Below are 23,757 nucleotides of genomic sequence, written 5' to 3'. Positions count from 1 at the left end.
TTGGAGGAGGAGCAGACTTTAGGCAAATGAATACCAGGAGACTCCAGGAGTCAGCCATCATACCCCTAAAGAAACAGCCAGCCCCCCAGCTCCACTGCCCAGAGGACTCACCCTCACACTGATGAGCCTCCTCCCTTTTGACCACCAGGACATATAAGGAGCCCCGGAAAGGTCTCTGTCCCCAGCTCCACTCCCATTCAGAGCTGTCACCTGCCAGGACCTGGGCACGGCCATCCGTCACTGCATCACCCACCCTGTCCCTCGGGGGAGGCCAGCCTGTGGTCCCCTGACAGCATCAGCCGTGGTCAGCAGGCCTGCCAGTGGATGGCATCATCCTAAGCTTGAATCCTGTCCTCGGATCTTTAAGAGGTATTTCACATTCTATCAGAAAGGTGAGGGGAACCTGTTTCAGTCTATGGCTCCTTCATCTCTCTTAGGGTGGGCTGGGCAGGGCCATCATTGAGGACCTCTGCTCATGTGGGACCAGGTGAAGAAGAGATCTCTGGGAAGTCTGAGAATCTGGAACAGGTTGTCTGAGTGTCTGAGTTCTGGCCCTTTGGTGAGTTACCTCGAGTCAAACCCTTTCCATACCGGGTGGGGGGGGGGGGGGGAGTTAGGACCCCTGGCTGTCTGGGAGGGTGTTCTGAGAACTTCTATGACAAATATGGGTACTTCCCTGGAATCTGAGGCACCTGCTCTCCACCTCAGGGCTTGATGTTTGAGCGGGGGCGGGGGGGGGGGGGTGTGTGGCTCTGAGGAGGGAGGATCTTAATGCCTCATGCAGGGAACAAAGGTCATGATAAATAAAGGATGGGGGTGACAAGTCTGGGTAATCTGGATTGGGGTCCATGCCAGAGCATGACTTTGGAAAAACCTCCAGTGTCCCCGAGCTTGAATACGCTCACCTATAAAGCAGGAAAAACACCTGCCTGCCCCACCACAGTGGGCTGTTGAATCAGATGGTGAGGGTACACGTGAATGCTCCCCCAAAACTGGGAGGGCTCAGAAAAGCAGGTCATGCCTCAACACCCCATCCCGGAAGCCCAGGCCTGGCTGGGCTCTTCAGTCTGCAGAGGGAACCCAAGGCCTCCCAAGAAACACATTCTCCTCCAGAGAGAAGCCTGACCCCAATCTCACCGCACTGGGGTCACCCCAATGTAATACCTGCCTCCTCCCTTCACTAGGAGAAGTAATGGAGCTCATTTGTGTAAAGGAAGATGATAAATACCAAATATTTCCTATTTATTATATGCCAGACCCTGTGCTCGGCTTCTATTACCTGATGTAATTAAGTGTTCATACTAACTCTCTCGTATATATGAGATGTAATACGGGACATATAGATCATATGATAGATGATGCAAATATGCATGTGAGAAATTATACAGATAGAGATCCATTTTCTCATTGCAGAGGCAATGAGAGGACAGGAACTCAAGTCTCTCTGTGTCCAAGGATCTTGCTTCTCTCTCAGTGATTTTCTATTCTTCCCATGGTACAGAGCAAGGACAGAGTTCCTCTGGGTGGGTGGGAGTAAAGCCGTGGTAATGCTCAGTAAATGTTTAATTCCTTCCAGCACCTTCTTTAGAAGGGAAAGGGAAGGACCTCACTCCTGAGAATCACCAGGACCCTGGAAAGGCCCCAGGGTAGCCTGGCCCTGCGGGGTGGCATACAAAACATCAGGCCACACCCTAGGGAGCAGCTGGGGCTCTGGACTATGGGACAGAAGCCCAGGAGGCAGACATTCCAGTGTTTGGCCACAGGCCAGGGGACCAAGGGTGCCAGTGAGCCCGGTGCCCACTCCTGGCTCAGGGATCCTGGAAGGGCCTGGCACCAACAGGGAAAGCTATTCTTGTGACGGAGCCAAGGGAGCCCACAGCCTGCCTGGGCTTCACCGTGCCTGCCGAAGCCACCTGCTGTGTGCCAAGTGCTGTCTCCTGCAAACCACACTTACTTACAGCTGAGGAAAACCTCTGACGGACGGGGTTTTCAATCTGCATCTCAGATAAACCAGTGGTTCTCAACCAGCAACAGTTTTGCCCTACAGGAGACCCTGGGCAGAAAAAACTTAGGGTGGAGGGAAGATACTACTCGCCAGGAATACTGCTAAACATACTACCATGAACAACACAGCCCCTCCTGACAAAGAAGAATCCAGTCCACGGGCACCTGGCTCCGCTGGTTAAGCATCTGACTTCGGCTCAGGTCATGATCTCAGGGTCCTGGGATCGAGTCCTGTGTTGTGCTGCCTGCACAGAAGGGAGTCTGCTTGTCCCTCTCCCTCTGCTCCCACCCCTGCTCATGCTCTGTGTCTCAAATGAAATCTTAAAAAAAAAAAAAAGAAAAAAGAATCAGGTCCAAAATGTCAATAGTGCCCAGGGAGAGAAATCCTGAGACAAAAACTGTTCTAGGAGAAGCTTAGCAAGTTCACAAAGCTGATGAGCGCTGGAATCAGCTTCCCGGTACTGATTCTCTGATTTCGACACCAAGGCTCCTCCTTTCTATCTGTGATGGGGAGATGAGTACCAGCCAAGGCAACCCAACAACAAACAAGCCCGCACTCCCTCCAGCAGACAGAGGCTGGAGATCCTGGGCCCTGCTGAAATGCCCTGGCAGGAAGCATCCTGAATTTTCCTAGGATGATGGAGTCATTGGCAGCAAAGGCTTGGGAGTTGAAAATGAAGACTTCTTTATATTTGGAATTTTAGAAGTGGTCAATTCCCTCTGTCACTGCCCTTCCCCTCACCGCCTCCCCAAACACAACATCAGTCCTTAAGTGCTCATGGCCTGGGGGAGCGCTCCACGGTCCAGAGATGAACCACACTGCCCTCTCACTAAAACTGGACAGGCACCCTGACCAGGTCCCTAGGGGTAGGCCAGATGGTTCGTGCCACATAGGTCAAGAGCCTGACACCAGTAAGAGTGCAATTGGACAGACGAGTACAAGGACAGCCATGGTAGAGAGGAGGTGGACCTCATCCTTCTCTCAATGCCAGTTGGCACCATGTACCCCAGAAGCTAAGTCCCTATTCATGATGGTCCCCAAATTAATTAGGTCTGACCACAGGAGGAAACCCCGCATCTGACCATTTGGTGGACAGACAGGTAGCCACTCATTCCTAAGAGAGGGCAGCTGAGCACTGAGCTCCCACTCTTACTGGGGTCCCCTGAACCCCCAGCCCACACACAGGCAGTAGTTTCTGGGGTCCCTTCAGTCCATGCCACAAAAAGAACAGCATCCTGACCTCTGGAATCCTACTTGACCAGACAGCTCCCAGCCACAGGCATCACTGAAGGACTGGCAACCAGAGAGGGAGGCCTGAGACCCCAAAGGACAACTTGTCAGAGCTCCAAAGCCAAATGGGATATTTTGCCTGAAATAAAGGCTCTTCCTGCTGGGGAAACTGGAAAGCCCTTGATTAATAATTCCAAGAGCAGAACCTCACAGCTTCTCTGAGTTCTGCCCAGGAAAGCCTCAGCCAGCGATGGCCTGGCCAACCGGAGCTGAGAACTTCATTTGCGTGCGAAGGCCAAGTTGTGGCAGACAGGCCTGCCTGCTGGTCACTGGAAGGCTGTGAACATGAACATGGCAGGCACACAACCTGAGCTACAGAGAGGACGGGGCTAAGAACTAGGCAAGAGCTAGCACTTCAGGGGGAGAGGACCAGTCAGTAGAACCTAGCACTGGGATCTGCGGCCAACTCTCCAGGCTGCTTGTTCTCTTACTAGTAGTGTTTAACTTCGAGCATTTGAACTAACCTGGAGGGCTCTGAAAAATCCCGATGCCTGTCCTTCAACCCAGGTGAGTCTGGAGTGTTTAAAGCTCTCCCAAGTAATTCCAACGGGCAGTCAAGGTTGAGAATCATAGGCTGTAATCTTCCCTTTCGGCCTTGATGAGCTCTCCTGGTACATGATGATTCCGTTTTTCAGTACCCGAGTATTGTTTGTGCTCTAAAGTCAGTAATTCACACCAAGGACTCGAGCTTCACCAAGATAGGATCAGAAGAGTCCAACAAAGGCAAGACTTAAATTTTAAGCAACAACAGAACAGGGCACCTGGGTGGCTCAGCTGGTTAAGTGTCTGTCTTCGGCTCCGGTCATGATCTCAGGGTCCTGGGATTGAGCTCTGAATCAGGCTCCCGGCTCTGTGGGGAGTTTGCCTCTCCCCCTCCCACACCCCCCCCCAGCTCATGCACTCTGTCTCTCAAAGTAAATAAATAAAATAAGTAATAATAATAATAAATAATAATAATTAATAATAAATAAAATAAATAAAATCTTAAAAAAATAAATAACAGTAATCATATTTTTGCAACATCTTTCTTATCTAAAAACCATGCTCAACCAGGATGCTGACAAGCACAATTCTTTAAAAAAAAGAAAAAGAAGAAGAAGAAGAAGAAGACAATGTAATCATGTCCCTCCACTCAGTAGCTTCCTATGACCCACAGCAGACAGCCTGGGGTCCCTCACAGCCGGTCTCTGGCCTAGACTTGCGACATTCCCTCCTCTCCGGCCTCTTCCAAGGACACACCTTGCCCAACCTGGACCCACCTGGCCCAGAGCTTCATGGGCAAGGCTCCGCAGTCCCGCGATGCCCTCACCTGCCCCTTCCCCTTGTCAAAATTCTATTCCTCCTAAAGGGTGAGCTAAAACGCCACCTTCTTCCTGGAGTTCTTCCAGTCCTCCCAGTTGTAGTGACTCCCTCTCCCCCTCTGCCAGGCACTGCCCCCGCCACGCACAGTAGAGCTAATGCTCTCAAGACAATTCTAATTAAAGGTATATACTTATGTATCTTCATCCCTCTAAAAATAGGACATTCGCCTGCGGGCAGGGGATGTGTCTTATCCATCCTGGCACAAAGTGGGCCCTCAGGGAACGCAAAATGAATGAATGAATGAATGAATGAATGAACGAACGAACAGCAGGTTGAATAAACTACACATTGTGGATATGTACTTGCTTCTCCACGGCTGAGAACTTAGTCAACACGTGCTGTTTGGTTGTGAGATGCTCTCCCAGCAAACAGCCTGAAATATTTTCCCAGGAAGGTAGCCTTGGATCCACCGAGTGAAGTCATCATTGCCCGTGTTTTGTGTTAATCCTCTGGGCTCGTTAGCATGCCAGATAATTAGTGCCCCTGTGCAGGCGAGGCAGACAGCAGGTTGTATGAAGTAAGCAGCCTATGCTGTGGAATGGCAGGCAGGGGTGCAGGGGGAGGGACAGAGGCTGATGCCATGGGTTCCTGGGGACCACCCTGTGTCCCCTGGGTGCCTCTCCCCGCTGTGAACCCCTCCCTGCTGCACCCTGTCTTTACTCAGAAGTGCCTCCTCCAGGCTGACAGCCAGAGAGCTGTGGAGCCATCCAGGTTTGCAGGGAGATAGGGGCAGGAGGTGGAGGATAGGGACGCTGCCCCGTGCTCCCCTCCCAGCAGAAGCTCTTGGTCATTCACTGCATTAAGAAGGTGAAACAGGGGAATGAATGGAACCAGGAAATTTGAGACCCTGGCGATCTCCTAAATCTCTTGTGCGATGGTCATATGCACAACATGGGAGGAGGAAAGGACCACCATCATGGTGTCATTGGGACCCGCTTGCAACATTGCCTGGCACAGAGCAGATGCTCCATAGACACGCTTGCTTCATTTAGCGGTAGTTCGATGAAATGGGATCCACGTGGGAGACTTTCCTTTCTGCCCCACTGAGGAGGGGCTGCTACATGAATTCCCCAGAGACTGAGACGGGGCCGTACCAGTACCAGGCCTCTGCCGGGGGAGGCTCCAAGGAAGTGATAAGATACCAAGACACAGGCCAAAGAATTAGTATCCATCTAGGAAATGAACATGTCCATCTTGGGATACCATGGCATCTGGAAGGAGTCTGTGGTTGCCTTGACGACAGCTGAGTGGAGACCTACTGACCTCCCAGCTCCCTCCCCACCCACGAACATTCTCTGGTGAACACCTTACCCCTGGTCTGTCCGGGAATTACCACCCCTCAGAGCCCAGCATGGCAATTACAACGCCAACCCTGTCCTCTGAAAACTGGCAGTGGAAGGACAACTAGAAGCATTCACCCTGCCTTCACAGGAGGAACCGGAGCTGGTCCCTGGCTGATGAGGGAATGTTCTTCTTTGCACAGGAACACCAGCTCGTAAATGTAGAAAGAACGATACAATGGGAGAATCACTATTTTGCCACCTCTGATGAAACTGTTAATTCCGGTTCAACTCTCAGGGTAAACAAAACATTTACAGGGTACCATAGCATCTACCATCCCACAGATGGTGAGGACCATCTGATTATGGGAGAGAACGCAACAGAGGACCTAGCAGGTACCGCCTTAATTATGTGATCAGAACTAGCATCTCTAAGAGTGGGACAACCACACAATACACTCTTCCTGCTATGATACCGAAAGAGGTCTACAGCTTTATCTCTGGTGGCGTTTTCTTGCCAAAGTCATTACCCTCAATCTCATCAGGTCCTGATGCGTGACTCCCCGTTTACAAGAAATGCAGGGAAAGAAGGAGCAGGTTAAACGAAATCACAAGGCAATAATCAGATTGTATAAGACCATCGTCTGTTCTCTTCCAGAAGTCACTACTAAAAGTGTGAATCATGGCATTATTCATAATCACCAAAAATGGAAATGACTCAAATGTCCATCAACTGATGAAGATAAATCAAAAGAGGCCCATTCAGCCCATGGACCATCGTTTAGGAATAAAAAGGAACGGAGTTCTGACACATGCTACAAAGTGGATACAACTTGAAAACATTATGCTACATAAAAGCTCTTTCACAAAAGACCACATACTGTAGCGTATGATTGCATTTGTAGGAAGTTTCCAGAATAGGCAAATCTGTGGAGACAGACCACAGGTTAGTAGTCACTTGAGGCTAGTGTGGGGAGGGGGCGGAGGAAGGAAGATGGGAGCAAGCGGCAACCGCTAATGGGGACTGAGTTTCTTTTTGGAGTAATGAATATGTTCTGAAATTCACAACACTGAACGCACTAAACCCGCTGAATTTAACACTTTCTATGGGTAAACCGTATAATAGAAGAATTGTATCCCAATAAAGCTATTTTTAAAAACTGTGTGTGCGCTACGTTGGAGGAGAGCTCTTTGATTAAAGAGACAGGAGAACCGAATGCACCACACGAATCTTGATTGTTTCTTGAGTGCATGCTGAATGTTTAAAGTTAAAAAGCTGTAAAAATGTTTGGGGGACAAGTGCGGAGATTTGAGTAAGAATGGGAGGCAGCTGGTGAACAGCCAGCCGGAGCACACACAAGGAAGGCACTAGAGTCTAGCCAGAAGGTAGCTCCTGAGGACAGGGCCCAGGTGAGGGGGCATCCGAGCAGAGCAGAAGCCCTAGGGAGAGGGAGATGGTCTCTGTTCAATAGAATGGAACAAAACAAGTAGATAAGGTAATGGGAGGCTGGTTTCCTACGGCTGGAAAAAGGAAACGCTAATCTTGAAAGAGGAAAGATCTAGAATGAACCTTGTGGAAGCAGATCAGAATTGGAAGTATTGGTGTGAGGGGGGCCTGGCTGGCTCAGTCGGGGAAGCATGTGACTCTTGATCTCAGGGTGGGGAGTTCAAGCCCTTCGTTGGGTGTAGGAAGTACTCGTGTGAGATTATGGTTTTCCCTGTAGATGCAAATGTATTATGTAAATATCCAAGTTCTGTCCACTGAGCCCAGGAGCAGTGGAGCCCTCACTGAGGCAAGTCTAGAACCTGGATCTTCGTTCTAAACAGCATTTCCCACTAAAAGGAACCAGAGTTCACTGAAGAGATGACCAATTACAGGACTAAGGAAAAGAAAAAGATGAACCTGGAACATCCAGCTGGGCCAGAAACTGCTAAAGAGCTCAAAAGTTGCAGGGAAAGGTCAAAAGAACACAAAAGTCAGCTTGAAGAGGTTCCCCAAAATGGGAAAATTGGAGTTTTGAAATGATGATATGAACCCATTGAGTAAAATAGAGATTTTGATTAAAGATTATAACCCATTGAAGACAATAGAGATCTGAAACTACATTGATTTAAATAAATGAATGAATAAAAAGGGAGAAGAGAGCTCACCTCTCTATTAGTCTATTAGTCAACTAATAGATGTGGATGAAATGATGGAATTAGAAAATCACCATTTGGGGAGCGTCACTATAACAACTCAGGCAAGAAAAATCAATGATGATAGAGCCAGAGGGTGAGAGAGGGTTGAGAAATGGGGCTTTACACGGTCTCAAAGGGTCTCCCTGGAAGACATCAGGTTAATCAAAATTAACATGGTAAGTATTGGGACAAATAGGCATCATGTGCCTCTGAACGGGAGGAAGTGAGAAGAATCCTGAATCAATTCTGAGAAATTCAGCCAAAAATCTGTTATCTAGGGCTAATCAAGAGGGAAACCCAAAAAGAAAATCCTTCTGCAAGATGGTAGCCCTTGAATCTTAAAAAATGTCAAGGTCATGAAAGTCAGGGAGAAACCAAGAAACAGTGCCCAAGAAAAGGAGGCTTGGGGCATTGGACAACTGGGGGCTTTGACAACGGGGGGATTTGACAGCTAAGTTACCCCTACGCGAGGTCCTCTAGCCAGAGAGGACATCGGTGGGACATGGGGGAAAGGACACATAGGAGTTCTTTGAACTTGTCTTGCAACATGTTTGAAATTTAAAAAAAATATATATATATACATATCATCTGTTTTTGGAAGATTTGTGGAGCCTCCCCAGTATTGCCTCTGGACTCTGCAAACTCTGGCTGTTCAGGCTCAAGGAATCTCTTTACCGCTCAGCTTCCCCACTAGACCGATCATCTTGAATTCCTGGTTGGGCCTTACTAATTTCCATTTCTCTAGAGCTTAGCCCAGAATATAGGAAGCACTCAGAAGATATTTGTTGAATCAATGTTCTGGGAAGCTCATAGCCCCAGAGACTGGCTGGCCTATCCTGGGACATGCCCATGGTCGGTAAATACCTCCAGATATTGGGCTCAAGTACGCCTCTCTGCAAACCACAGAGCATCTGTCCGCCCTGCAGCAATGAGCCTTGTGTCCTGGACAGCTCCTAAGGGGCACACTGCCTGTGATCCCAGGCTCCAAGGAGCCATGTTCTTGCCTCATTGCTTTGGAGAGAACAATGGCTCCTGTTTGTTTAATCCCAGTCCATTGTGGCAGCCTCGACTGTACAGAGCTCACTTATGATTCATGTGAATGTCACTTGAGCTCCCAGAGGTCTGCAGCCATAATTCAACATTTGTTAATAGCCACTTAAAATGTCCCTGAAATAGCTAACAGGCCCAGGGGACAGAAGGTGTTCTGCTAAGAAATCATTCCAGGAAGGCAGAAGCAGCCTTGGCCCAAACTTTAGAAGACATGGTTACTCCCAGTTCATGGGGATGCTGTTCTCTCATCACTGCTTCCTCGTGCTCCATGAACAGAGGGACAAGCCCCTCTCAGGACCCCAGGGAGAAGGCGGGAACCTGGAATCCCTACATCATCCTGGGGGACATGTGAGAGCCCCATCGCAACCACTCCCGCTCTGGAGAGAGGTCCCGACTGCCACCTCCACGGGGGAAGAGAAAACACAAGATGGCGCTCTAGAGATTCCCACCGGAAAGCCTCAGTTTACACCACAGAAAGGAGGAAATGGAAGACTAGAGTCCTGGAGGAGAAGTCAAAAGTTTGCCGTGTGGGTGGAAATGGCAGGAAAGAAAGGGGGGGAACAGAAACTCAGAGAGGTTGAGGTCTATGGTGACATGCATCACAAATTCTTCAGTTCTCCTCACACCAAACTGAGTACTTACTTACCGAACTAACATCTGATTGTAGAATTTGAAGGACAGTCTCGCTCTGGAACCCAGCTCCTAACCACTGCACTCTTATTTCACCTGCCCATTCACCTGGACTGGACCTTCAGATGCAAGTCACCGGTTCAGAGGCAGAAGTAGGAATTCTCTCTACCAAGTTCTAGCCACCTGCTTCCTTAAACACATCTGCTTCTCCCAAGGTCATCCTTTCTGCCACCCAGAGTCTGACTTAAAATGTGGACACAGGAGCACCAGGGTGGCTCAGTCAGTCAAGCGACTGCCTTCGGCTCAGGTCATGATCCCAGGGTCCTGGCATTGAGGCCCGCGGGGGGGGGGGGGGGGGGGGGGAAGGGGGAGTCCCTTCTCAGCAGGGAGTCTCCTTTTCCCTCTCTCTCTACCCCTCCTCCCCCCACTCATTCTCTCTCTCCTTAGCTCACTCTCTCTCAAATTAAAAATTTTTTTTAAATAAATAAGTAAGGCACCTGGGTGGGAGCCTCTGCCTTCGGCTCAGGTCATGATCTCAGGGTCCTGGGATTGAGCCCCCGCATCGGGCTCTCTGCTCAGCAGGGAGCCTGCTTCCTGTCCTCCTCTGTCTCTGCCTGTCTCTCTGCCTACTTGTGATCTCTGTCTGTCAAATAAATAAATAAAATCTTTTAAAAAAATAAATAAGTAAATAAATAAAATGTGGAGGCAGAGGCAAAAAGGGCAGGCTAGGCAGAATCAAATGCACAGAGCCCTGAGCTCCACATTTGGCAACTTGGAGAGATCCCAAGTGTCACCCTGGCAAGAAGGGACTTTTTCTGCAGCATCTCAACCCTCCTGAAGAGGGTGCTGTGGGCTTGCTTGGCCCCTCTGCCTTGCCTGCTGAACTAAGGCTGGGCAGTCTTCCTGCTTGGCTGCAGGTCTGGCAGCTGCCAGGTTCCTGGTACCCAGGAGAGGACACAGGTAAATTGAGGGAGCTTAGGCCTAAACCCCAATTCTTTGGAGCTGAAGACTTGCCGACGAAAGGCCTTTCACCCAGCTCAGTCCTATACAAATAAGTTTGAGGTCCTTACAGAAGACAGCCCCAGGAAATCAAAAGGCAGGACTCTAATCCCCAAGAGGGCCACCATCTTGCTGAGTGACCTTGTGCCAGTCACCAGATCTCTCTGAGCCTCATTTGTATTCAACTGGGAAACAAATACATCATTACCTTTTCCACTATGAGTTATCTGGAGGCTCAAATAAGCATTTTGTAACAAAAGCATCCCGGATCTGGAACCAGAGTTCCTGGTTCAAATCCCAGTTCCACCAATTCCTAGCTAAGTGACATTAGCCCTGTCATTTAACTTTCCTGAGCCCCATTTTTTTCATGGGAAAAAGGGTTACCCATATTCCATCATTCCCAAGGCAATCGTGAAGACCAAATGAGATGCTTGACCCAGAACAGCGCCTGGGATATATTCTGGGCTCCGAAAATGTTAGTAATTTACAGGTTTCGTCAACTACACAGGGATGACCAAACAGGAGGAATTCCACTTGGGACACAAGTCTTAGGGTCTCCAGTGGCTCGTCCTCCCAAGCAAGAGCTGAGCGCAGGGCTTCACGGCACCCTCATTCCCCATAGTCCTGAGACTTGCTGATGGCAGTATGGACTTCCCCAAAAATCTTTCTGCTCTTGGAATCTCCCTCACTGGGTTTTATCACTGGCTCATGTTAGCCCTAACAAAAATAACAGTAGCGACAAAACAGTTGTCCCTCTACATCTGGCCCATTGCTAGAAGTTTCACTTCTAGCATTTCCTTCCATGGCTGCCAACAATCCTAGGAGGCAAGTGCCAGGGTTATTATTATTTAACAGATGGCGAAACTGAGGCCTGGAGAGGATAAATAATTTTCCCAAGGTTTCTACTGAGCTGTTTTTGACTCCCAGAACCCTTCACTTCTGACACCAAATGTGTGGGCTGTTCTCCTCATGCCAAGTGATTCTGATGCTAACTACCCAGAACACGTGCAGACCCCACAGGCTATGGGCTCGGTCCCACAAGAATGCACCCCCACATCAGGTGCCACTGAGGAATCCAGGCCACCCATGCTTCTGACCTGCTAGCTGTACATCAGAGATTCCCACAACCCCCTTCTCACGTTCAACAATTTGCTAGAGGGACATAGAGAACTCAGGAAAAGTGTATTTATTGGTACTCTTTTATTTATAGGATAATTCAGGTTGTGTCGAAGATATGGGGGAGGGGCACAGAGCATCCATGCCTACCCTCCTACCTACCTCCACGTGTTCACCAACCCAGAAGCACTCCGGGTCCCTTCATGTAGAGGTTTCTGTGGCGATTCATAACACAGGCACCCTGGATTAAGTCATTGGTCGTTAATGACTGACTCAATCCCCAGCCCTCTGTCTGGTCAGATGGTTGGTTCCTCTGGCAACCAGCCTTCATCGTAAAGCAATCACTTCATCAGCAGAAAATCAGGTATGGCTGAAAGGCCCTTATTAGAAATAACCAAAGATGCTCCTCTCGCTCCAATTCCTCAGGAAATTCCAAGGGTTTTTAAAGCTCTTGTACCAGGAGCCAGGAACGAAGACCAAATATAGGTTTCTTATTAACCAAAAAAATCACGGTCCCACAAACCTGGAACATACACCTATGGGGCCCTAAATCCCATGATCACACCACAAAGTTCATCTCCTATGTAATTATCTCAGGTGCCAAAGCCCCTTCATCTTTCCAGCCCTTGCCAGTATCCCCTGATGTTCCAGAACAGGACATTCTCTGGGCCAGATTAGCCTCCTTCCCTGTAGCTCAGTCTATCTCTACCCCCACCTACCCCAGAGTCACCTCTGGTCATTGGTATAACCCATATACATCCCAGTCCCCAGAACCAGGCCAGACTAAACCACATCCAGAATTTGCTCTCTAGGACTGGATCTAGAGCCCAGAACTTATGACAAATTCCTCTGGGAACTTCAAGGCAGGCATGCATACTCGATTCGGGAGGCCAGGTCTTCGAACAGCCACCCCAAGCCTGGCTACAGGCACCCACACACTTCCTGCCTGAACTGAACACCTGCTCTCTTGTGTGCAGGGATGGGCCCACAGCGCCCTTCTCGTCCTGGCTTCTGAAACACTCGGCTTCCGCCCTACCCAGGGTTGGGAAATGGGGTGGATCTGCAGGCTGGACAAGCTGGCTTGCATCTATGATCAATTCTTTCCAATGTCAAATGCCAAGGACCCTCACCTCTGACTTCAAGTATCTATCTGTTCAGGAAGGAAATAAATCGAGAATTCTCAGCATTGGAAAAAACTTTAGAGGCTAGTAAATCCAACTCTTCACCTGACATTGATCTACCCCTACAGCGCTGGTAATAAGCAATTGCGTGGCCTGGCCCGGAGCTGTTGAAGGGGCATGGGGTCCTCGAAACTCCCAGGAGAGTTACTTCCAATCAGCCAGTAGCCACCTCTCTGAACTTCTTCCCCTCTCCCGCACTGGGGCTAGCTCTGCCCTCCAGCTTTGCACAGAGAAAGCTTCACTCCTCCTCCCCAACTGCCTTGCAAGGGTTTGAAGAAGGCAACGGCCCTGCCTTGGGTCACCCACTTTCCTTTGCAGTCTAACAAGTCTCCATGTTTTCCAACACTCATCACTCATGGTTTCGGTGACCTATGAAGACCATCACCCCTGATCAGCCAAACACTGCTCCCCACCTCCTGCTTTAGAGACGGGCCCAAACCACGGCCGACATGAAAGTCTCTACCTTGTGGTTCAAAGTGAGACTGATGCACATCCAGGAAGAAATGGCATTGAAGGCTGGCTGGGGGAGGGGCGCTGAAAGGGAAGTTTTCAGAGCAGAAAAGAGGAGAATTCAGATGTTGCTGAAGGTGTGAGCTAGAATATGAGTGGCTTGGGGTAGGCAGCAGCTGGGTGAATAGGGATAGCTCAGCTCAGAGGTTATGGGCAACTTCAGGAAGGGTTTCCTTGGACGAGAAGCTCCAAAGAGGAACAAATCGGCTGCGCCCAGAGGTGTGAATCCTAATTAGAAAGACACTCAGATGCTCATTTGATTAAAAAAAAAAAAAAAAAAAGGAAAACCACTCCTGGAAATTGTTATAGGCCCCCCCGTTGAGGACACAGATCTAGAAAGTACAGGGTTTCCAAGACTTTTGAAACAGCTATTTCCTTCTTTCTAAGCCAGACACAGATCTATATGCCTAGGTGGTTCTCCAGGTTACCAAACAGATGGAAAAGCTAAAACTCATCACCATACAGGCTGTATTCCCTAACAAGGCCTGAGATGGGGTTTCTCATCCAGGTGGTTTATCGAGGTAAAGACCTCAGGGAGTGAGGCTTGTAGGATATGGGTAAGAGAGAAAAGGTAAGCCAAGATGTTGAAAGCACAGGAGAATTCTTGCTCGGCCTGATCCCACAGGAAACTGTGGAGTGTAAAGCGCTCTGGAAGTTTGTTCCATCTCGAGGCAAGATGGCTGGCAATGCAGACCCCTGGGTCAGTGAGCCGCTGGCCACTGGCCAGCCCCAGGCGGTGGGAGGTGAATAACTTCCCAGCTATTTCCAGGAGTGGCGGTGCCATTGGTACAGATATGCACGGTCAGGAACTGCACCCCTAGCACCCTGCACCCCTAGAGGGGGTCTGGGCAGCATCTTCCAAAGATGTCCTCGCTAATTTATATGTGCATCCCCACTCACAAGCACGAGGCTAGTGATGGAAACATCCAGTCAGTCCAATACACGTAGTGGCTCACGAATAGGATTTTGAAAGCAGGGTGCTACACCTCCCTGTACCCCACTACAGCCACTCGGCATATCAGAATGTCTCTGCTCCCACTGCACAGATCTCTCTAAATAGAACAAATAAATGGGTAAGTAGATCTGGTTACAAAAGAACATTAGTTCCCTCCCCCAAATAGAAGTTAAAAGTTATAGTTTTAGGGAACAGATGTGGGATCAGAAAAGTAAATGTTGGTTATACTTTATTGCAGTAGAGTTCTACAGGAGGGCAAATCCTTTGGAATCACGCAGTTCAACCCCCTCATTTTACAGATGAGGAAACTGAGGCCCCCAGAGGCTAATTACCTTGCCCCATGTTGTACAACTCAACCAACAGAAGTCAATAAATCCAGTCGGATACATTTCTCCCGTGTCTCGGGCTTGCATTCTGGAGTATAAATTTCCATGATCACTGAGGTAATCAATACAGAGCATACCTGAGTCATGAGAAAATAAGCCCTGGGAGATAGAAAGATGCTTTAGCATCCAAAAGCTGACACTCTGGGGACTGCGGTCCCCAAATAAAGCCTAATCTGATAAACAAGCTTCTATCCCAAGCTTCAGATTTATCAAATAATGACCATGTATTTCTGGGGGCATCTGCTACCCAGTAACCACTAAGGCCCATCTGTATGGACTAGTTTTAAGTCCACTACACGGGAGACATGGGATATATGAAATTTCACTTGCAGCGATGATGATGCAGACCATTAGTTCCAGGTTATAATAGATTGTGGGTCAAATGGCTCAGCAGAACGTTTTGCTATTTCAACACATTTCCATCAGACAGAAACCGTCAGACCAAAAAGAGAAAACACACAGCATACTTTCAGATATCTCCTGACCTAGGTGATATATTTTTGGTCTGATGGAGAGAATGGGATCCTTGGTACTTTGAAATATGAACTGCAAATTTAGGGCTAGAAATTGCCATATTCGGCCTTTGGGGGATTTTTTTAATGGGATCCCATTTCAGCCCTTGCTATAGAAATCAGTAGCAAACTAGGATTCGCTTTAGAGAAAAATTTCTAAAACTCCTCTCTTCATTAAGGGAAGGACTTTCTGTAGGAAGGAAGAGGGAACCACCACAGAAGGGGAAAGGGTCCCGTTACCAATTCAAAAAGCCCTCAGGTGGCCTTTTTCCATCAGCTATTCTGGAGGCTAAGGACTCCCGGGACAGAGGCACAGATATATACACTCACCCCACGTGCAACAAGGCCCTGACTCTGTGGCCTGTGTGTAGTGTTAGCTTTTCTCTGCACGTAGATGATGTGGGTCATTTTAACAGTCAGCTCCCAGTCACCACCCTATCCATCCAACATGTCAGAGAATTCAGTGCTTCCAGGGAGACACGACTAATGTCCTACAAACCAGAAGTGGCACCAAGAAACACTGCTCGCTCGCTCAGCCTAGCAGTGGCTGCCTTTCTGACAACATGGCAAAATGTTTACAAAACTTCCAAGCCCCTTAAGGATTAAAAGTGCAATGTAGACCACTTGTCCTAGAGCCCAGAGATGTCACAGGGGATGGAGAGAGCTGCGGTCTACACCCGTATACTGAGGCAGACAGGAATGGTCTGTACAGAATCTCATGGTCTTCACAGCCCATGGTCCTCATGGCTCTGCATAGTCATAAGGTTGGACCTCATCCAGAAGTGGGGTCAGGAGAGCTCATTTGGTATCCATGAACACATCTGTGGTTCATCCTTGCAAACAGACAACAAACAGGGGGACCGAGGTGGCTTCTGGTCAACGCACAGCTGGACTGTCAAGTGCATCAGAGGAGGGTAACGGGTACTCAGTTATGACCCTAAAATCCAAGGAGGCTAAATTAAGAGGGGTGCTTACCACTGGCTCTTACAAATTATCCCCAGTGCTTTGGCAGAAAGGACAAAACAAAGCCCACAAGAGGGGTATTGATCAGACCTAGCTTTGGATTATGCTTTGACTCTAAGTGGACCTTGGAGGGAATCTCTAACGCCCTGAACATGACCCCAGGTTCCCAAGAAGAAGAAAGCAAGCTGACGCTGATTGGGCATGTGCCACATGCCAGACAGGACACTTGATGCACAAAAGGTGTGGTCCCAGGCACGCGGACACACAAACTTGCATACATTGTGTGACCCAATGGAGATACTCCCAAGCCCCAAATAATGCCTATAATTGCATCTGCGATGCTACAATAGGCAATTTTTTTCTTTCTTCTCTATTCTTTCCCCACACTGCCCAAGTGTTCAGCCATGAGCTTGGATTGCTTCTGTCATCTGAAAGCATATTATTAAAATAATGACAATAATGAGACGTGTCATCACGGTGCAGGTGGGATCCCAGATACCTACACTGGAGAAGGAGGCTGAAAAATTGTTATCTCCCTTTATATCAGCCAGAGTGTCCTCTCACCTTCCAGTAGCTTCAAGCCCACTTGACGCACTTGGAAGACACAGTCTGAGAGCTTACCATGTGCTAAGCACTTCTAAGCCCTGAGAATATAAGGTCAGGAAAGACAACATGTCTTACAGGGAAGAGGGACAGAAATAGGCAATGTATAAGAATTATCCGTGGTTAAAGAATTCAGGTATTAAATCAAATCATCTCTGAGGGCTCTTCTAGCGTAAACACTTTATGAGTCTAAGGCTAGGAAAGGCACGGTGAGTGCTCTGACGGAGGAGGGAGCCAAAATTCTCTTTCAAAGACAGAGGAGGAAGAAATTCATTCAGATTACGGCCATGGAGGTGAGGGCTTGGCAATGGTTTCCTGGAAAAGGCTATAGAGATACTAGAGCTGGATTTTAAAGGACATGTCAGATTTAAAGAAATAAGCCTGGAGGTGGAGAGTGGGGGGGAAGCCAAAAGTAAGCTCAAAGAGCCCACAAACAGGATTCTGGGTCAGTTCAGGAAACAGAAAGCAACTTGTAATTGACAACTGGCCACCGGCGAGGCCATATTCGGCACCCACTGTGCAGAGAGCACATCCTAGAAGCCGAGATGCCTGCTGTCAACAGCCCTCCATCTAGAGGGGATGGGAAAGGAACGGTGAGCTCTCAGATGGCAAGGCCCTGATGGGACGTTGGAACTGCTGCAGAGCAGGTGCACTTGGGTGGACAGAGGGACGCCCGTGCGTGCAGTGACAGGACCCACTGTAACAAAAGCTGTACACCTCATACGGAGGTCACGGAGCTCCTCGCAGGGGCCGGAGCAGCACGAGCCCCCCGGGAGTAGGTCAGTAGCAAAGAGATGCAACAGGGGAAGGCTGGGCGGTGGGGAAGGAGAGGATTTAGGCCGCAGAACTCCACAGGAACCAAAGCCCAGGGAAAAGTGGGAATCTAAGCATTGCAGAGAACGAAGAACCCCGTGAGCAAAGCTCTACAGCACAGTGCTGTAGAGCTAGTGGTTAGTCACAGTACGGAAGAGTGGGAAGAACACTGGCCTGGAGTCAAGAGAGCCAGCATCTAGCACAGGCTCAGTAACACTCCCGTGGGCTGCCCAGCAGAGCAAGGGGCCCGCCCCGGATGCACCAGGCCTCCTCGGCCACACCCGGGCTCTGGGCATATTCTGCCGCCCTGGCAGGGTACAACCTGAGGGACAGGTATAACTGTTTCGATTCTTAAAATGGGGAAACTGAGGCTAAGAAAGGTGCCTAAGATCACAGCTCAAATGGGGATACCGGGGGAATTCCAATGCAGCTCTCCCCAAAGCCCCCAGTCTTCATGCACCTGCTCCTTGTGTAATAAATACAGAGAGCTTAGCCATGGACCTGCCAGCCTTGGGCAAGAATTCCAAGCATGTGAGCCTCCGAAACCCTCACCTCCACATCTTTGTGACGCTATGTGATACAGTTGTCTAAGCTCCAGCTGTGCCTCTAACAAGATCTCACTGTGGAGAGACCACTCTTTCAGTAAGAAATGCCTTTCCTAAGAAATCTCAAATTTTTTGTTTTTTGTTTTTTAAGATTTTATTTATTTGAGAGAGAGAGAGAGAGAGAGAGAGAGCACAAGCCAGGGGGAGAGGCAGAGGGAGAAGCAGACACCCCGCTGAGCAGGGAGCCCAATGTGGGGCTCGATCCCAGGACCCTGGGATCATGACCTGAGCCGAAGGCAGATGCTCAACCGATTGAACCCCCCAGGAGACCCAGAAATCTCAAGTTTAAAGCACACACACACACAACTACAGAAATCGAGTTAAAAGTGCCAACTGAAGTGTCACTTGCATTCCTGAACTTGGAGACAAATGAAGCCGTGTGAGGAGCAGAGAAGCAACGTGACATGATCACGTGTTAGTCACACACAATGGAGTTGCCACCTGTCAGCAATAGTTAGCTATTGAACCCAGCTGGGACCTCCACTCTAAGAAATCCCACCACCACAAGGCTGGGCTTTAACCCTGGGCTCCAAACAGAGAAAGCAGCAGCCCCCTCCAGCCCCCTGGTTAATCCTCACAGCAGGACTCATGACCTGACTCCTACGGTGGGCTGCAAATAGGGCAGGAACCATGGACAATAATAACCCTCCTCCTAGCAAGGAGAAGGCCCCCCACCCTGGCCTTCCACCGGCACAGCTGTCACAAAGTACAAAAAGATATTCACTTATAGTGTCTCCCATGGTTCCTCCTCCCAATAACCCTGTGAGTTAGAAAATCACATATTAACAGATGTTACATGACCAAGTCGAAGCCTAGGGAATAAGCTAGAAAATGATGGAGCTAGGATTCAAACCCATTCAAGCCAAGAAGTGGCTCCTGATCATAACCTTAGATCATCCAACGTCACGTCCAGAGACATCCCATCCAGACCTCCCACCAGGCTTCCCCCGAAGGGCAAACAGGTGCCTATCTGCATTCAGACGGTCCCACGTGAGGGCTAAGGATGTACCCGCATCAGATTGGGACAGACCTGTTTACATGGCAGTCAGCATTCCACACCTGGCTTCCTGGGACTTTTAACCTCCACAAACAGCCTTTCTCTCTGCTAGAACCATGGCTCATTCACTAATTAAAGGGTATTACGCACTTCATTGCACACCAGCTAAGAACTTGGAATAAGAAAGCTTATGCAAAAGCCTTAGCCCTGGAGATAGCCCTAGGTATGCTTTATGGAGAAAGAAAAACAGAAAAAGCGATCCACCTGGGACCTCCCCTCCCCCATACTTCTCTAATACGTCAGCCACAGCACGTTAAGCAAGAAGCCACCCAGCCTAGGACAAACCCAGGCAGGGCCTCACAAATAAGCCAAATGGAGAGGGAAGAGGAGCAGAGAGAATGAATGAGCGAGACCGCCCCTGAACTAGACTTCTCCCATAACCACCTGCAAGGTCCTCCGCCCTCTTGCGGATGCCAAAGCCTTGGAATCAGCATACTATACTCCAGGCCAAAAGGGACAGGTGTACGAAGGGGGAATGGGAAGGATTACCCCTCACGGCAAGGTCTTGGGATAAACCTGGTGCCATGTCCCCTCTCATAGAGGCTCGGCCTGGCGTCCCATTGTCAAAAGGGGAGAAAGATCAGCCATCCACCAGGGACCCCCTCCAGATTTCCTTTTGACACTTCCCCAATAGCTTGGGGATCCAGCCCTGAGGCTCACCCCCTTTTCAGTGCTGGGGGAGGTCAGACATTGAGGGTCAGTCCAAGGGGGAACACATGGCCAGATCCGTCCTGGATTTGGTGAGGACGGCTGAGAGTGACACGCCGGTCACTATGTAATAAACCATATCCACAAGCAACTTCACTATTTGAGAGACAGCCTAGAGAGGTCAAAGGCCCAGGTGAGGCTGGAAGGCCTGATCTCTGGCCTCTTGGGACTCCAATGATTTAAACGATGCGCTAAGTGCAAAACAGCAGCCGTGGGTCTAAGAACCCTGCCTTGGAACTGGAACTCGATCATGAATGGAGATGAAACCACTAGTTGGACACGCAGTTATGGGGATGCTTGGGAACTTGGCCCAGGGTCTGCTACCGGCTGCAGTTTCCCTCTATGTATTCCATGTGTGTTTAGGCAGACAGAGGAACAGCTGAGAGCATGTTCGAGCGGGCAGATGCAGTGGTGAAGCCGAGTGTTACCACGGCACTAGAAAGCACGGGTGGAAGACAGGGATGGTCTCAGCCTCCAGGAATGCATCATTGTCCCCTTCTCAAGCCACCTGAGACATCATGTATGCATGACATGTTTCAGGGTCCTGTTTGCTCCATTTAGAAGGACTTCCAGGATGGCTGGTCCCTTCCCCCAGCCCAGACCCTCTTCCTCTTTAGTATAAAGAGGTTACCAAGGATTTTGTTGTGTTCTCCCTCGGTGTTTAAAAACAGAGGGTAAAAACAGCACCCCCAGATGAACCAGAGCTCTATGGGACGCAAGGGGCAATGCCCCTTCATCCCTGGCACTCTGGGCTTTTCCAGAATCACAGACAGCCACCTGGAATCACAGAGGTTGCAGGCAGAGCCTGTTTGTGGCATTAACAGAAACTCAGAGCAAGAGGCCGGTACGCAGTGGGCCAGAGAGCAGGTGGGGAGTAGATGCACTCTCGGCAAGGGAGCATGGGTCTCCCTTAGGCAGAGGGCCCACACAAGTGCGGAGGACAGAGTCCAGTTCTTTTGCAACTGCTGCACCTGCCATCCAGAATCTACCATGGCCATTTAGCTCCAGGCTCTGAGACTCCAAAGCTCCGGGTTCTCCCTAAGGCAGCTCTGGGAAAAGCAGCCACCCTGGGTTTCCGGAGGGTCCCACGGCCCCCGATGCCCCAGACTCGACTGGAAGCAAGGAGGGGTATGCAGCTGCAGTCTGACCCCTTATCTCGCGTTATGACTGGCAGCCCACTAATTGGGCAGAAGACTCCAGCAGCGACAGCTCTCCTCCCTCCGTTCTCTGCCCCTCTAGGTAGCCCCATCCTGAACGTGAGCCACATCCCCCTCTGCCTTTCGTCTTTACTCAGCTCCACACTCCTCCTCCAGGCTTTCCAATCCCACAGCTGCTCGCCCCCTCCCCACACCACTCCTCTCGCAAGCACGCCGTTAAGCGATTGCACAGACAGCAAACCAAGCCTTTGAGTTTCAAGCCAAAGCTCCCAGACGAGCCAGCCTGAACCGCCTCAGCCTCACGGACACCACACTGACCATTCTCCTACACACGGGCCTCCACTTACACGCTCCTCTCGGGCCCAAGCACCCTGGACATCTCTTTGCTTCTAACCTGCCAGCAGACCAGGAGACCCGGGGTCCCCCGGCCTCTCCTCTCCCCACACGGAGCTCGGAATCCACATAAGAAAAGGAAGCCCCGAGACTTCTACCCCTGTGCAGCATGAGCTGCTCCAGCAAGCTCCCAAAGCCACTGGAACCACCCAGGCTGTCTGGGGCCCCACACCCCCTTCTCTGGCAGCTTCAGCTCCAGCCCAGCCCACAGGATGCAGTGCCTGATGCCACTTCCGAGCAGAGAAAGAGAGAGAGAGAAAATGCCACCTCGTCAATGACAAGCTGTTCCAATCACACAGCTCAGATCCCAAGTGCCCTGGACAGCGGACAGCTCCAGCCTCCTCCCTCTGGTTGGGAGGGAAGCCAACTCAGCACATCTGGGGGACCGATCTCCCCACCGCAGGCCCCCTGCTCACCTTCCACATCTGACCAGGCAACCGTGCCCATCCCAGCAGGCAGACTTCTCCGACCAGTCCCAACAACTCCGGCCAACTACCCTCTTGGCCTTCAACTCCGGCACCACACTCTCCCTCCTGTTCCAAAGCACAGGGAGAACACCCCCAACCCGCCCACCCTAGCCCAGCCCAGCATGGCACTTCTCAAGAGAACCAAACACAAAAGTGAGCTGAAAGCCAAGTACTCACCGTGGTGAAGTCCTGGTGGCCGCACTCCTGCCCCTTGAACCTACAGTAGAGCATCATATCCTTCAGGTCATGGCCCACGCGGTGCAGAAACTCCAGCATGCTGAACTGCTTGGGTTTGTAGTGTTTGAAGTTGGCCTTCTGCCGCAGGGCCTCCAGCACCGCTGGGTCAGCCAAGTGCGGGTCCGGGATCTGCAGGTTGACGTCGAGCAGGGCCAGGAGCTCCCCAGCGTGGTACAGGTCGTTGGTGGTCAGCCTGGAGAACCGGAAGCCATTGAGGTTGCAGAGGGTCACCGCTGGAAAGACCAGGCTCTGGGCCACCACCTCATCCACCTTGGTGACGTGCTGGTAGGAGAGGTAGTAAGACACCCTCTCGGAGCTCTCCACCAGCAGCAGGCCCAGGGAGCCCACGAAGGCCACGGCCCAGAGCACACGCCTGATGGTCATCGGCCCATACACGAAGATGTGGCGGATGCCGTGGAGGGTGGAGGTGTTGGCGAAGATGTGGATGCTGGAGGGCTGCAGGCTGCCCTCGCTGGGGCTCTCCTTGAGGTCCATGGGGACCCTGTGCAGTTCCGCAACTGGCTTCAGGTTGATCCAATTCCAGGGAAGAGTTCCCAGTCCTCGGGCTCTGCTCAAACCTTGACGTTCAAGGGAGAGAACACGGCAAGGCACGCATCAGGCCGGGTGCCTTGAGTTTATGCCGTGAGCCCAGCCGCACGCCGCCAGGGGTGAGTGTTTATATAAACCCATTCAAACTCTAGCTCCTGATTTTTTCCAGGCGATAAGGAGGGCTGGTTTTATTTAGGGAGACACCAAGGTGATGTGGAAGAGATGTGGGTGGGAAGGGAGAGCTTAGCCAATGGAAATAAAGTCCTCCCCCCTACACACGCCACTAGAGACAAGATTAAAAGCGAGAGCGAGGGAGAAAATGCTTCAAACAAGTCGCTCGGCAGCCCGGAGCCTGTTAACCCGTGCATAATGCCCCGCGTGGAGCATCCCGGGCATGTCGCGCGGCCACGCTGATGCACTGCGGGCGGGCGCCGCGCGGAGCCTCCCCGGCCGCCGCCGCCGCTCCGCTCGCCTCCCCGGACCCCGGATTCCGCTGCTCGCCGCCGGCCGCCAGCCCTCCTCGCCGCCGCCTCCAGGCCCCCCTCTATCGCAGGCGGAATTCCAAATGCCAGCGGGCCGCGGCCAGCGCCCGGAGAGGAGGCAGCGCGCGACCGCGGGGAGAGGCGCGGACCCGGAGGCTGGCAGGACGCGGGGGCTCCACCGGCCTCGCCTCTCCACCCCCCACCAACCCCTGCCTCCCGGAAGTAAGGCGAGACCCAGAGGGCGCCGAGGGAGTCGGCCTCCTCCC

General features: G+C 50.7%; 1 protein-coding gene across 1 annotated transcript in view; it reads right to left on the bottom strand.

Annotated features, from left to right (window-relative positions):
* The window catches only part of ASIC2 (acid sensing ion channel subunit 2), a 1,015,092-nt gene extending 991,923 nt beyond the window's left edge, over positions 1 to 23,169 (bottom strand). The window contains exon 1 of the mRNA XM_047708911.1: positions 22,401 to 23,169. Coding sequence (XP_047564867.1) covers positions 22,401 to 22,955 — 555 coding nt within the window. The 5' untranslated portion in view covers positions 22,956 to 23,169. The remainder of the gene's footprint in view (positions 1 to 22,400) is intronic.
* Between the last annotated feature and the right edge of the window lie 588 nt (positions 23,170 to 23,757).

Source organism: Lutra lutra, chromosome 16 (genome assembly GCF_902655055.1).
Source record: "Lutra lutra chromosome 16, mLutLut1.2, whole genome shotgun sequence".
In the NCBI taxonomy this organism is placed as follows: Eukaryota; Metazoa; Chordata; class Mammalia; order Carnivora; family Mustelidae; genus Lutra; species Lutra lutra.
The sequence above is the reverse complement of the archived record's forward strand: the minus strand, read 5'-3'. Positions and strand labels throughout refer to the sequence as shown.